The sequence below is a fragment of the Mirounga leonina genome, unplaced genomic scaffold, assembly GCF_011800145.1.
Source record: "Mirounga leonina isolate KUSES-001 unplaced genomic scaffold, KU_Mleo_1.0 Mir_115, whole genome shotgun sequence".
In the NCBI taxonomy this organism is placed as follows: Eukaryota; Metazoa; Chordata; class Mammalia; order Carnivora; family Phocidae; genus Mirounga; species Mirounga leonina.
Window position 1 is genome coordinate 76083147 of NW_023270268.1, and position 16293 is coordinate 76099439.

The following is a 16293-nucleotide window of genomic DNA, read 5'->3' on the forward strand; positions in this document are numbered from 1 at the left end:
TCTTTTTCAGGTCTTAGCTAAGTTCTTAGGATGCCCTGCTTCACGAGAGGGTTTCTTGCCACTGGAGGCTTTCAGATGTAGCTGGACAACTGGGTTTTTTGCTAGTGGTGGAGGAGAAATCTGGGATTTGTTGATAAGTCAGGAAGTTTGACTAGATTATTGGTTCTCCAAGTGTGGTCCCTACACCAACAGCGTCAGCATCTCTTGGGAACTTGTCAGAAATGCAAATTCTCAGGCATCCAGAATTACTGAATCAGAAACCCAGCAACCTGTATTTTAAAAGCCTTCCAGGTTATTTGGATACACACTTAAGTTTGGGATTCACTGGACTAGATAACTGGAATCCCTTTCCACTGTGATATCCTAACTGCGGGGAATATTCTTAATTTTAAGGCTCAAATTATGCTGCCTAACTGATGATAAAACATGAGAGGTCATCTTATCGTGCTGCAAGCACAAGGCAAGTTTGCTTAATAATACATTTCTTATATACATATATTTATATGTATAAACAAACATATCCTCCTTTTTGAGAATTTGGGAAGTATGGAAAAATTTAAAAACCACCTAGAGGTAATTGCCATTAACTTTTGGGTATATGTTTTCTGGTTTATTTGTATGTTTATACATTTCAATACACTGAAATCAGCTTCTTACTCTGTTTTCATTTAGCATTATTTTACAAGCATTTCTGATGTCATTAGATATTCATTAACATGGTTTTCATTGACTGAAAATTATTCTATTTGATGAATCTCACATAGCTTATTTAACCCTTTTCTTAAATGTTGGGTTTTTCTCCCATTTTTTTCACTGATAACCTGTATTTTACTTAAAATAAATTCCTACTAAAAGAATAATGAACAAAATTTTAAGGGTCAAAGGAAATGAACTGGATCAGTGTATATTAATATTTGTAAGGTTCTTCTTGATATATGGCTCCCAATATTTTCCAGAACAGCTTTCTGGTTTCACTTTTTTTTTTTTTTAAAGACTTACTTATTTGAGAGAAAGAGCACACATGTGCCACATACGAGTTGGGTGAGAGGCAGAGGGAAAGAATCCCAAGCAGACTTCCTACTGAGCGTGGAGCCCCACGTGGGACTGGATCCCACGACCCCGAGATCACGACCGGAGCCGAAATCAAGAGTTGGAGGCTCAACCGACTGGGCCACCCAGGTGCCCCTCTGGTTTATACTCTTATCTCACCCCTTGCGTGTTGGCCTCAACACATCTCGACAGCAATGACTATTATTTTAAAAAGAAAACCAAATTGTGCTACTTTGACAAGTGAAACATGGCATGGTTTTCTCACTATTTCAATTTGAAATTCTTTCCCCCCTTTTTTCTTAATTTATGATATTGAATAGTATTTCACGGCTTTGGTAGTCCATGGTATTTGGTGAACTACTGCATTGTTAGCATCTTCTCCTGGTTTCTTTTTTTTTTTTTTTAAAGATTTTATTTATTTATTTGAGAGAGAGAGAATGAGAGAGAGCAAGCACATGAGAGGGGGGAGGGTCAGAGGGAGAAGCAGACTCCCCGCCGAGCAGGGAGCCCGATGCGGGACTCAATCCAGGGACTCCAGGATCATGACCTGAGCTGAAGGCAGTCGCTTAACCAACTGAGCCACCCAGGCGCCCCTTCTCCTGGTTTCTAAGAGCTCTTCAGACATTATGGGAATGAATCTCTTCTCTGAGATAGCTATTGCAAACAACTTGTCCTTGGACTTTACAATTTCTACATTGATTCTTGACTTGTAGACTTTTCAGTGTGCTAATAGTTAAATGTGTCACCTTTTCCTCAGAAATTCCATGCTCACAGTGTGAATATAGTCATCTGTATTTCCCCCTAGGTAGTCCTAATTTTTAATTGAATTGGAGTTTTTCTGGTTTTGTTTTTGGAGTATAGTTTGAGGTGAGAGGTTTTGATATATAATGACATTTTCCCAAACAGGCAATTTCTTGGATACTCTATGTTAAAGAGTCCATTCTTTTCAAATTAATTTATGATCTTTTTTTCTTCCTTCCTTTTATGTATACTAGGGCTTCTTAGGGCTCTCTTCTGTACTATTGATATATCTATTCAATATCATGCCAATTATTGTGGCTCTGTAACTATTTTAATACCTTGTGGGAAGTCCTTCCTCATAGCTCTTCCATAAAACACCTCAATTATTGCATTGTTTTCCCAAGTTAAAAAAGATAATTGCATTGAGATTTTGCTTGGGATCCCTGTTTAGAACCATGGGATGTTTTAAAACTCAAATATATATATTTTTCATATTGGTCAAGTCTTACTAGTTTTCATTTTTTCTTCACAATTCAGTTTAATATTTTGGTTTTGGTTGTTGCTATTATATTTTAATTTTTTCTATTATATTCTTCTGATTAGTTAGTGCTGGAATATACAAAAGCTATTAACTTTTGTCTTTTTATAGAGCTTCACTGAAATAATTTAATCTTTGGGGTTTTCAGTTGATTCCATTAACTTTCTATATACATAATCATAGTATTTGCAAATAATGACAAGTTTTGACTCTTTTCCAAATGGTTACATTTTTTTTTCTGTGTCATTTATATTGCATTAGCTAAAACTTCCAAACAGTATTAGTGTACATGTCTTGTCCAGGATTTTAATGAGAATTCTGCTCGTGTTTTACTATCAAATAAAATATTCATTATTGGTTTAAGATAAATATTTTTTTATTATTTTGAGGGAGTATTTTTCTGGTTTTAGTTTCTTAAGAGTTTTTTCTTCAAAAATCACAATTTTGGGGTGCCTGGGTGGCTCGGTCAGTTAAGTGTCTCCTTCTTGGTTTCGGCTCAGATCGTGATCCCAGGGTCATGAGGCTGAGCCCCGTGTCAGGCTCCACACTCAGCAGGGAGTCTGCTGGAGATCCTCTTTCCCTCTCCCCCTCCCCCTGCTCATGCTCTCTCTATCTCTCTAAAATAAATAAATCAAATCTTAAAAAAAAATCATAATTTCTGTTCGGTTTTTGTATCTGTCCCAACTTCATGAAATGGATCAGGTGACTTTCTATTTTGTTTATAATATGGAACAGTTTACATGAATATTTATTTCCTAATAGTATGGAAGAACTCACCAGTAAGACCATCTGTTTTAAGATCATTTTGGATGTAATTCTTTGAAGGCATTTTCTCTTTCATTAGAGGTTATCTGGAATTTTCATGAGATGATCAAGTTTATTAGAATCAAGATGATTATATATTAAATATGTCATATTATGTCTTATAATTAAATGAAACCATCACATTCATGTTTATATTTTATTACATTATATATTTTATATTTTAATGTCTCTGATTTGTTTTTTTGTTTTTAAAATTGGCTTTCAAATATTTGACATGTTAAAGAACTGGTTCTCAATTTTCCTGCTTCCTAATTATGTAATTTCTACTCTTATCCTTATTATTTTCTTCCTTCTCCTTCTCCTCAGTTTGTTCTACTGTCGTTCTTCTAATTTTGCAATTATTCATTACATGTTTTCCCTTTTTAAATTATGGAAGTATATGATACTTTGAATTTACTTCCCAATATAGTTTAGGCTATATTCTACAGTTTTTGAATGAGAACCTTCTGATTTTTATTATTTTTGGAATAGTCTATGATGGTGGTTTTGATCTCCTTGTGAATCTACTGTTCTTTAGGAGAATTTAAAAATCAAGTGATTGGATTTTGCTTGTTTATTCATTTACCCTTCTATTATTAATTTCTGATTTTGTTGCCTTATGATCAAATAAAATAACCTTTATGATTTTTCCTTCTGGCTTTATACAGATTTTTTTCTTTGTGAACTAGTTTAAGATCTATTTTAGTAAATACTCTCTGGATCCTTGAAAAAATGAGATATTTAATTTGTTTATAGGTTATAGAGTTATTTCATCTAGTGTTGTGATATTTATTTTTGCTTCTTGACCTCAAAGGTAGAAACAAATATTTTAAAGCCTCTCAGTACTTGTATCTCTGTCAACTTCTTCTTTTATATCTATTTTTTTCTCAGTATATATATTCATCCTGTTTTTCACAGTATATATTTTGATTCTGTTATTGTACACCTACAATTTTATGACTACTACATCTCAGAAATGAGTGTACCTTTTATCCAATAAAAAGTGACCTTTTTTATTCCACTTCATGCTTTTGACATGTTGGAAGGTTAGTTTGCCTAAAATTAATATAATTAATAATATCATTTTTTACTTTTAATTTCTCTATGCTTGATAAAGGATAAAATAAAAAGATATATACATCCTTTTGCTTTAAGTACGTCTTTTACAAGAAACACATCATTGGGTTTTAATTTTTAACCCAATATGAGGGTACTGTTCTTTTAATAGAGGACTTCAGCACATTTTTTGGATCGTTATTGATATAGTTAGTCTTAACCTCCTTCATCTCGCCTTAAAATTTTTTTAAAGTTTGCTTGTTATTGTTAGGGTGATGTACGGGATTGTCGAATCACTATATTGTACATCTGAAACTAATATAACACTGTATGTTAACTAACTTGAATTAAAATGAAAACTTAAAAAAATTAAATGTTTGCTTGTTATTTGCTTTCTGTCTGGTCCACATTGATGGGGTTCATGAGATTTAAACCCTCCCAGATTTGAAAGGTGTGCACCCTGTTTTTGATTTCACTAGTGATTATTCAAATTTTCTTCTGACTTAAGACTTCTTCATTATCAATGGGCAGAGAGACAATGAAAAGATTCAGCATATTGTTACTATCCCTTTTTTTTAACTTAAAAAAAAATTTTTATTTTTATTTATTTTTTTAAATTATTTATTTATTTATTATTTTTTCCCTATCCCTTCACTGAGGCCTCCCACGTGCTTTCAGCCTTGGTTAATCTAACCTTAGGTTTGGGACCCAGCTCCCTAATGTTTACATGACAGATCTTCCATCTCCTGGAATGATTTTCACCACGTGCATTCAGTGGTACAACCATATTTAACAGTTTTTATTTTCCTTCATCCTAGTTTAACTGGTTTTAATTTTTACCAAAAATTGTTTTGTGTCATGATGTCCTGTCATTAAGCCTTTCACTCTGAGTTACTTCCCAGCTGGTGTGTGCCTTCAGGAAAATGTTTCAACAAGGGGACTTCTGTTTTCACTCTTGTGAGCTGAAGGTGACTTTCTGTTATGCCCTGAATTACGTCTCCCCCAAATTCATATGTGGAAGCCTTAACCCCCACTGTGACTGTATTTGTTTGTTTGTTTTTTTTTAAAGATTTTATTTATTTATTTGAGACAGAAAGAATGAGAGAGACAGAGAGCACATGAGAGGGGGGAGGGTCAGAGGGAGGAGCAGACTCCCTGCTGAGCAGGGAGCCCGATGCGGGACTCGATCCAGGGACTCCAGGATCATGACCTGAGCCGAAGGCAGTCAGTCGCTTAACCAACTGAGCCACCCAGGCGCCCTGTGACTGTATTTGGACACAGGATCTTTAAGGGGGTAATTAAGGGTAGGTAAAGTCAGAACGGTGGGGCCCTAAGCCATGAGGAAGAAGAAGAGACACCAGGAGTGAAAGCCATGTGAGGACACACAGAGAAAAAGCCCTGTGAGGACACGGCAGGAAGGTGGCTGTCTGCAAGTAAGCAAGAGAAGCCACACCAGGACAACCCCGCCAGCACCTTGGTCTTAGACTTCCAGCCTCCAGAGCCGTGGGATGATAATACATTTCTGTTGTTTAAGCTGCCCCGTCTGTGGTATTCTGTGATGGCAGCCTGAGCAGACTCCTACATCTCCACACGTGGCTATCCACGGACCGTATCTTAAGAGCACTGGGTCACAAATGTTTTCCCAGGGAGGTGAAATCTCTGAAGGGTGGCCTGGAGAGAGGGTCAGGGTGGGAGCAGGAGAAGCGTTTGTTTCAAAAACGAAGTCCTTGCAGTAAGAGAAATGAGTTTCCAGATCTCGCTGAGCCAGGTGGGAGAGGATTTGATTTCTTCCAGCCTTTTTTTAGAAGACAAGAGGAGTTTGGATAGATTTTTCTCAATTTAGCTCCATCAAAATTATAAGTAGTAGAAATTTCCTCCATCCTTTCTAATTCTAACAAAGTGGTAAGCTATTATTAGTTTTTGCTGTAGTGTGTTTTCATCTTTTTCTTAGGCTTCATAGAAGCCCGAAGATTGAGGTAAGGTTTTGCAGAAAAATCTCTGCTTTTGATACCCTTTATAGAAGTTGCCATCCCTAGAGTCTGTCTCCAGGGGCCAGTTTTATAATCTGTAGAAGTCACATGGAACCAAGAGTGATGGAAATACATGTACGATTCAGGCCTGGTAGAAATCTCATGCAAACCCTTCCGCTAGTAGAAGAAAACTTGATGTTCTGAGGGTTCAAAATAGTAGGTTTTTGAGCTATCTGAATACTCCACAAGTGAGGGAACTTAGAAACACTACTTTTGCCTCTTGAAGTTTGCACATTCACGATAGTACTGAAGGTGATACTAATGTAAGAGCCCGGGGAGCACCCTGGCCCCAAACACCAGGATAGTGCTTTCTCTTCACCACCGAGTTTTTAGCTGGGTTTCTAGCTAAGCAGGAAGGATGCCTGACCCCTGTCGTGGTGCTAAATGGAGGGCTGCTGTGGGTATGGTTAAGTTGGGGAAGGAGGATGTTTCCTTTCTTTTGCTTGCTCATTTGTTCAGGGCTTTACTCATTGTTCAACAGATATCATTGTGCACCTGTTCCACGCCAGGCACAGTGCTGGGTGCTGAGTGAGAACTCGCCATCTCCCTTTGCAGCGGGGAGTTCAGGTCGGTGCCTCTGCGGTGAAGTGTGTGCACTGCGGGGGTCCTCCCCCTGGGACTCCGGGGGTCACAGCGCCTGGGAGGAAGTTCCAGCGTGAGGGTACACACTTGGCTTCTACATAAGGAGACGCTTTCTAGCAATTAGACGTATTCATCAACAGAGCAGGTTTCCTTTTGGGGTGGCAAGTTCTCTGCCACTGCAGTGACTCTAGAGGAGATGAGATGCTCAAGGCTACTGCACGTGAAGTCTTAGAATTCACCAGTTCCAAGTGTGAGCGCTTTGGGGACAGGTCTTTGTTTCACTCGGTTGGGGGACCGGTACCTCGCAGTGCCCGACACATAGTGGGTGTTCAATAAAGGCTTAGCAGGTACGTGAATGGGTGGATGAAAAAAGTGGAAGACAGGCTGCACTAGATGATTTCCCCAAACCCTGGGCAACTCTGAGAGTCAGCGACTTCGTACTATCAGTGCCCCAAAGGAGCCCAAGAGAAAACTTCTCACCCTCATCACTCACCGTGCATGGGGGCTGCATCCAGGGCTCTCCATCCACTTGCATTGGCAGCAGCTTGTTTGTCCTGGAATACCAAGAACCGAGAGAACACAGTGAGCTTTAACGCTTCTGGAGTCCAAGAATTTTAGGGTGGTCCTCACAAAGGAGACAGAAGTGAGAAGACCTTATCTGCCCACCTAGGAGTGGTTCCCTAAGACTCCCCTGGAGGGCTTGTTAAAAATTGATTTCTGAGCCCACCTCAGGAATTCTGACCAGGCAGGTCCCAGGGTCACAACTCAGGCTATGGGCGATTCTGTTGCATTGGTGCTCAGGCCCTAGTTTGAGAAACACTGTCCGGGGTGAGCAGTAAAGTCCACAGAAGTCTGGGAAACAGCGGCCAACAAGGATGGCAGCACCACTGCTGAGCAGACCCTCAGTCAACAACCAGCCGGAGGGCCTACAGACTGTGCCAGAAACTCCACAGTGAAATGGGAATGGTTATGAAATGGGAAAAGGCCTGGTTTCTCTGTTGAGTGAGAGGTTGCATCATGTCAATGAAGTAACGTCTCCAATCTAGGCAAGGTACAGCTCAGGTCTGAGTGTGTTTGCCTTGCCCCCGCTCCTAACTATCCTCTCTCTTTTTTTTTTTTTTTTTTAAAGATTTTATTTATTTGACAGCGAGAGAGGGAACACAAGCAGCGGGAGTGGGAGAGGGAGAAGCAGGCTTCCCGTGGAGCAGGGAGCCCGATGCAGGGCTCGATCCCAGGACCCTGGGATCATGACCCGAGCCGAAGGCAGACTCAACGACTGAGCGACCCAGGCGCCCCTAACTATCCTCTCTTTTATGTCTTGAACAGTAGGGCACTCTGTGGTTGTATGGACTATGAACCTGACTTAGCTGGGAAGTGGGGTCATTGCGAATACTGTCCCCACAGGTAGAAGGAGAGGAGAGAAGACCGTGTTGCTTTCCCGTTTGGGATCAGGCTTCTTTGCCATACAGATTCTTTAAAGGAGAGAGATGAGGTCTTTTGACTCCCTTCTGTGGAAGAGTTGTGAATTCGTACTATATCGCCTTCGGGAGAAAATGCAAGTCCTTTTGGAAGCCTCTGGTCTGGGTGAGCAGGGAACAATTGCCATCCTAGAGTCTGGGAAGCTCTCACCTGGGTTTGGCATCTGCCCTGCTTTTGAATTGATAAAACGAGGGACACAGGCTATGTTCTGATGTCGATGACTGTCTGACTGATCTTGAGAATATTTAATAATAAAAAATAATAAACCTAATAAAACCAATCATAAGAGGAGAGAGTGGTATTTTGGTTCTTGGGACTGAGGAGGGTGTCTGGGAAATGCCCAGGAGGATGGGGATCTTGGCTCACCCCCTCTGTCCTATCTGAAAATAGGTCCACTGAATGTGAAGAAAAAGTCCTCCCTCTCACACATGGCTTTTTTTGACTCCCCTGGGACTAAGATGTTACGTTCTCTGTGGTCCATATCAGTTATGGCTTAGCTGTGCGAACAGATTGGACCTACTCAGTGCTGGAGTCGTGGAGGACAGACAAGGAAGTAAGTGTGGAGATTAATGTGGAAAACAGGGGCCCCAGAATGACAATAGCCCAGGGAGAAAACAAGCAAAGCTCTGGGTAATACTAGAAAAGACAGAGAAGATACAGGGAGGGAATGAAGAAAAGGGTTCAGTGGGATAGACCTTTAGCTAAGAGATGTCAGGGACCCAGCTCTGGGGATCTTCCCGAGGGATGCAGGGTAGCACCAAGAGCAGCATTTCCCTAAAAGTGTGCTGAGGACACTCGCCCAAGAGGTTTTGGGAGAAAAGGGTTCTGTGGTCAAATAACTTTGGGAAACCTGCATACTGTGGCCCCTCTAGGAGATCCCTAAGGCACGCTAAAGGATTTGAACTGCAAAAATTGGATGGGGAAAAGGAAGGGAATAAAGATTTCTCAAATAACCAGGTGGAGAAGAACCTGATGAGTTTTATTGACTAAACAGAAGCAACTGAAATCAGAGGATCCCCCCTCTGAGACTCCATTTCTTCCAGCAGCCTGCAGTGACCGACCTGTGAGGTCCACACCCTGCAGAAGCATCACCCTCGGCTGATGTTGATGGATTGGCTCTACAAAGGCAAATAGGGAACAGTATTTCTAAGGCCACTATCCAAGAAGGAGTGAGCCGAGAACCTGGTTTCTGTCACAGTGTGCCCTCTGGCATACATCTAGCATCTTAATTTGTAAAGATAAGAAAGGCAACACCAAGCAGAGGATTATAGGGGGAGGGAGGGAAAACTGAAAGGGAAGAAATCAGAGAGGGAGACAAACCACAAGAAACTATTAAATCCAGGAAGCAAACTGAGGGTTGCTGGAGGGGTGATGGGGTAACTGGGGAATGGGCATTAAGGAGGGCACGTGATGTGATGAGCACCAGGTGCTCTACATAACTGATGAATAACTGAACTCTACATCTGAAATGAATGGTGTACTATAGGTTGGCTAATTGAATTAAAAAAAAAAAAAAGAAAGAAAGGCAAGAAGTTGGATCTCTGGTTCTCTGGACCTCATAATCTTATACTATTTAGAGAATTTCACCAATTCATTGTAAGGTAATAGCAAACAGGTCATGGTGGACCCTTCAGTTGATGTCTTGGATGGTTGGGAAATGGTCTCTAAAGACATTCTTTATAAATGTTATCAAGCTTCTGTCCCGCACTCTCCCTGCACTGAAATCCAAAGATGACTTCTTAGTTCTTGTCTGTAAGAACTCTGAGGGGGGCGGAAGACCTGGAGGCTGCTGGATAATGAGGAAGCATACCTGATGGTTACCGAGGAGCACTGGGCCAGCCTCCTGCCCGCACTCTTCAGGCCAGTGTAGATCTGCCCCATCTCCATGGCTCCCTCTAGCCCCACCACTTCAAGGAGCTGGTCACTGAGGTCTGCAGAGTGAGACAAACAGAAGTAGTGCATACACATCTCTCTGTTCCTCAGGCTGGTTTTTCTCAGAAACCCAGATCTATCAAAAATACCCTTTCATCTCCCACCAAACAGCATTTTCAAACTCATTCTGAATAGGGAATTTCCCCAAAGGTCAATAAATGTACTTTTCATGAACAGAAACCCAGTTCTAGTGAAAAAAGGTTTTGATTCAGAACATTAATATGCATCCAATGAATAGGTTGGCAATTCTAGAAGCCTCTTTAAATGGAGAGCAACAAATGATGAACCAGCTATTTCCGAAATGATTTTCAAATCCCACCCCCACCCCCACCCAGTGCAGCTAAAGACACATAGGAAGGAATGGTGACAAAAGTCCTTCTCCGAGCTGGTTCAAGTTTCTTTTCTCTGAATGTCGGAATAACATCATGGCCTTGATGATGATGGCTGATGGTTAACCAACCTCAAATTTGGCCTGTGGGAAGCCAGCGTGAGCCAACCTCCTTGGACATCCTTGGGGAAATCAGTGACCTTTTTCAGGACATCAGGTACCTCATCTGAGCCAAGGAAATGAGTATTTCACCTACACCAGATTATTCTGGGTCCACAGTAGAAAAAGTGGGACAGAAAATATGTGTCTAAGTCTCAGAGTCACATAGGATCGATGGCTTCCCACAGTGGCAGTTACTTCTGATTCAGCATCTGGAAGATGTCTTTTGTTCAGAGTTCCTGAGGCTTGGGCTGTCCCTACCTGATTTCTTGTGAAAGCAATGGCAGGATCAAGGTTTGATGTTGGGAACAAGACTCACTTTTACAACACAACTTCTGTAGTTAAAACAGAAACACAACAAAAAGGCAGATTCTTTAAAAGCTTCCATTCTTTTGCCTACTAAAGCAAAGGTACTTGGGGTGCCTGGGTGGCTCAGTCGTTAAGCATCTGCCTTCGGCTCAGGTCATGATCCCGGGATCCTGGGATCGAGCCCCCCCATCGGGCTCCCTGCTCCGCGGGAAGCCTGCTTCTCCCTCTCCCACTCCTCCTGCTTGTGTTCCCTCTCTCGCTGTCTCTATCAAATAAATAAAATCTTAAAAAAAAAAAATAAAGCAAAGGTACTTTTCTCACAGATTGTACTTAGTCACTAATATCCCAAACTAGAAAGTTCATGTTTTTATTTATTTAATAGATGGGTTTTGTCTAAGGTGCCTCCTGGTATAGTATAATGGTGTTTGTTAAGATTGTCAAGGAGATATTTGGGTTTGTCTTTACTTTTTTGTTTAGAAGACTGTTGTTTAAAAACATTTTCTTGATGGATGCATTTCTAATGAAGAGTGAAGCAGACCACGGAGCTGACCACAAATGTGTCAACACTGCTCCAGTCCAACCTACTGATGATCACTGATGGACAGCAGCTGCCAACAGATACACAAACTGCACTCCTTCATCTTCCTGTGACAGGCACAGAGCTTTCCCCTCCATTTCAATCCATACTCCCATTCTCCTTCTCTGGTTCTCCTTCTTCTTCTTCTTCTTCTTCTTCTTTTTCATATCTGAAAAGATACTGTCTCCTTAAACTCTCCATCTCATTTGGGCTTGGAACAAGAAGCCATGAAAGAGCAGTGTTTGTTTAGGAGAATGCTCCAGGCTCTTCTAAGGAGTTTGGATCCAATAAACACAAATATCTAAACCTCTAGTCATTTAATTAGTTCCCTTCTTACCAAAGAGCATTAAATAACCATTGGATAGTCTTAGCTTACTGTGTCATTTTAACAGTGTCTGTGAAATCAGCATGGGTTATGAATGAGAGAGGGGAGAGAAAGGGAGGAAGGGGGAGGAGGGAGGAGGGAGGAGAGAAATAAAGGAGTGTGTCTAGGGGTGAGGAGGGTGGGGGAGTTATACTGGGGTAGGAGAAAAAAAGCAGCAGAACTTTTCAGAGGTTCCCCTAATGGCAGAAAGACAGATGTCTTGTAAAATGTTGCTCTTCGTACCAGGCTTAGGTATCTGACAGTGCTGTTATAGTTCAGTGTTTTCCCTCCTTGAAACATTTCCTGGTAACAAAATGTTCTAAGAAGCAAGGGACTTAATAGACTCAAGTGTTTCAGCTTTTACAATGTCTTGGTCTTTTAACAAATTTTCCTGTTGAATGGCTTTAAGTTGTTATCACTTCCCACACATTACCTTGCAGCTATCACTTCCCACACATTACCTTGCTTCCTGGCTCTAGAAGAGAAGTAATGAAGGCTGATCTCATCCACATGGTGGGTGGGTGGGGGGCAGAGGCTCACACACATGTGGGACTGAGGAGATAAATGCAGGGTAAGGGGCTAGGATATACTGGTATACTTTTTGCCATTTTGCTTTTGAATTTGTCCTCTGAATCTTCCCTGGCATAAAGAGGCTAGGATGACTCCTGTCTACTACCGAAGGAAGACTTGATTGTTCTACTTCTCCACCATTGCCTAGCTGATCTTTCTTTCAATTTCTTACAATGCCTACCATGAGGTTCTGAGATAAAGAAATCTATTTAACGTTGTTTCCCAAACTTATGGGACCACAAGTCTCTTCTTTTGTGGGATACCTATAAATAGTCCATGGTAGTTTTCTTTGATACACACTTTGGGATATTTTGGCATCATTTAATTCCCTTTACTTCCTTTAGCCCAGAGATACTTATGCATAAATTAAATTTGGAGTTAAAATGAAACAGAATAGAGTGCAAGTCAACATCCAAGCACACAGAACAATTAATGTTTGAAGCTCAGAATCCAGAATCAGGTCATCTGTTATACCAGGTCTGTTTTACCTGGTACCAGTGATTCAGAGTGTGGTTTTGGCAATTCACATCATCTCCCTATTGTCTGTCTTTACACTTTTCAACTCATTAGTATTTAAGCTGGAATATCCATGCACCTTAGTAAAACAGGAATTCATTCATTCCTTCATTCATTCATAAGTTACTGAGTAGCAACTGAGTGCCAGATAAGAACTGGGAATACAAAATGTTCTACTCTTGAAGGACTCTTGACCAAGAGGGAGAAAATGTATTAGGTGTAGAAAATGCTGTAATTGAACTATACGGATAGGGAAGCCTGAGTAACTGATTCTGACTTGGCTAAGTATGGGAAGAAGGTGTCACAGACATTTAAGGAAAGTCTTGAAGGATGAATGCCAGGTAATTTGCTGGGTTAAGAAGGAGAAGGAGCAAAGATGTTCCAGGGACAGAGATGATCATATGTAGGGTTGGATGGTCACAGAATGCAGAAAGAAATTAATTTAGCAATAAATCCACTTGGCAATTTCATTGACAAATATAAAAAGGTATTTCTACCTAAGGAGAATTATTGTCCAGAAATTATTATTATTATTTATTTATTTATTTTTTACAGAACTATAAGAGGGTCACTGAGCTGGGCACGAGTTTGTTGCAACCACTAGAACAATAGGCCTTTTAGCTCTGCTCTTGGTAACAAAGCCTTGTGTTTGTGTGCAGGGAACACTTAGTATACTCTCTCTGAGGAGGAAAAAACGACGAAGAATGGGAAAATGGAAAAAGGAGAAGGTGGAAGCAAGGCAGGAACGGCAAGGACGGCAATAGCAGCTCCAATCTGGCCCACTTGACTCAGCCTCCAGTATGTGATTTTATAGATGCAAATCTGCTCATGTCATCCTTATACCAAAAATCCTTCAGTGGCACCAATCATAACACCAAGTGCTGGCAAGAGAAGATGAAATGTGCATTCTTTCACACCTATGATGAAAGTGTAAATTGGCAAAAACTTTTGAGAAAGAAATTTGACAATGGGAGTCTACAATTTTCATACTGTTGATTCATTAATTTCTTTTTTGGTACCAATCACAAGAAATCATTGACAGGATCTAAGCGCACGCAAATAGGAACACTGTTGTATCATTTATAATAGTGACATCCCTTCTTCCTCATTTCCGTCTGTATGAGAATAAAGTATATGGTATCCATGACGATAGACTTTTGTGCTGCCATTAAGATATTTACAAAATCTCAAAAACATTAAATATGTATATCACATTAAGTGTGAAGGTGAGATACACACTTATTTATACACAACATGCCCTCAGCTAAGTAAAAATATGTATAGGAGAAAAGGACAAATACCCTTAAAATCTTAACAGTGGTGAGTTCTGGATAATTAGATTCAAGATCATTGTTATTTTCTACTTGATGCTTTTCTACATTTTTCGTATTTTCTGTAAGTACGTATTCATGTTTTAACTTAAAAGTCCTTTAAAAAAAGACCTGTCAGCTGACTGCTCTTCATACTTGTAAGCATGACGTAAACTCCCTGGCTTGATGCCCAAGGCCTGTACCCATCGGTCAAGAGGCTACCTCTGCAGTTTTGTTTCCTGACACTGTGGGGCTAGGTACCTGCTCCAGACATGCACAACAGCATGACGTTCTCCAAGTTATCCCTCCTCTGTGCTTCTACGTATGCTGTACCCCTGCTGGAAATGCCCACTTCCACTTTGACTTTTTCATTAAGACTCAGCTCAAGGGCCATCAACTTTGAGAAGCCTCCCTACACTTGCCTGCCTGCAGTTTGGTTTAGATCCTCCAACTTTTCCAGGTGGATGTGGTCAGAGAAAGAACAAGAGGCTTGATGTACGACTGGTGGTGGGCAAGAGAAGGCTGAGATACTGCAGCAGGGGCTCTAGTCCGAATAGGGAAGGAGACGAAGGACTGGAGGAAAGGGAGGAGGGGGAGTTCTAGAAGGTGTTGAGAGCCAGTGGGAGGAGGAGGGCTGGAAAGGGGTGCGGTGAGCAGTGCTAGTACATGCCCAGTGCCTCGTACGACCCCAGTGCTGGGCAGCTGAAGAAGAGGGTGGTGATGGGCCTTAGCATCAAGGCGAAGTGAGGCTAGGTCAATGGTTGCCATACTTTGCTGCACGTCAGTGTTACCTGGAAAGTTTTTACAAATAACAACGCCCAGATTGCCTCTATACCAGTTAAATCAGAATGTGTGGGACTGGGAGCTAGGTATCAGTGTCTGTTTTTGAAGATCCCCAGGCGATTCCAAAAGGCAGCACAGTTTGGGAACCGCTGGGCTGGGCTGTTGGGTGGATCATCCCCGTAGGCTAGTGGTTCTCAGAGTGTGGCCTTGGAGTAGCAGCCTCAGTGTCACCCAGGAACTTGTTAGAGACACAAATCCTCAGGCCCCACCCCAGACCTACTGAATCAGAACCTCCGGGGCTTAGGCCCAGCGGTCTGTGTTCTAACAAGCCCTCTGGAAGATTTTGAGGCATGCTCAAGATTGAGAACCCGAGACTTAGGCAGTAAAACTGCCCAAAATACATGCGGGAGTTAGAGTGAAAAGAATTATAAACAAGTTCCTTCCTGACTACTTTGATCTGGAGCTTTTTCACTTGAAAATTAGGAGTTAGGAATAATAATGCTGACCTCAAGTGTGGTTATGAGATTGAAATGGCAGAGCTGAATGCTAAAGTGTCTGGCACAGGGTGGGCACTAAAAATCTATTAGTTTCACTTTCCTTTTCTGCCAGATTCAGTCTGACAACTCCCAGTTGTCTGTTTGGCTACCTTCCTAGAGTTGTGTACAAGTGTCCTCAAACCCCAGTATTCAGGCTAAAATTTTTAAAACATCTTCAGTGGTCCTCATAGTTTCACACCTAAACACAGAGGCCACAAATTCAGGGGAGCTTTACATTAAACGGACATCCCGCTCAGTCTGTTTTTCCTTCCTCTTATCTCTTCCCTCCCTCTGCCCCTCTTTCTACTTCTTTGATCTCAATGGTCCCATTTTGCTTTTATTTTCTTAGTCCTGCCCACTGTCGGCAGGAGAGATTGGAGCTAACAGGTAAAGTTGGCAGAGCATTCATAGTGAAGGGGCATGTCTGATCTGTCCATTCCCTCCTTCAGACCCTTCAGAGGCTCTAGAAGCCCAAGGGACAGTGCCTTGGCTCCTCAGCCAGTCATGCAAGGTCATCTGCTAGCTGGCCCTGTTCCCTGCACTGGTGTCCCTCTGCTTGGAGAACTCCTGTTTACCTTCCCGGGATACCCCAGGCACCGTGCTTCTTCCTCCTCCTTTGCTCAGACAGT

At 41.5% G+C, this 16293-nt stretch overlaps 1 protein-coding gene across 1 annotated transcript in view; it reads right to left on the reverse strand.

The window, feature by feature from the left end:
- Positions 1-16293, reverse strand: part of DGKG (diacylglycerol kinase gamma) — a 208205-nt gene that overhangs the window by 16529 nt on the left and 175383 nt on the right. Inside the window, exons 23-24 of the mRNA XM_034999770.1 lie at positions 10091-10211; positions 7295-7355 (exon numbers count right to left, since the gene is read on the reverse strand). Of these exons, the coding sequence (XP_034855661.1) occupies positions 7295-7355; positions 10091-10211 (182 nt within the window). The remainder of the gene's footprint in view (positions 1-7294; positions 7356-10090; positions 10212-16293) is intronic.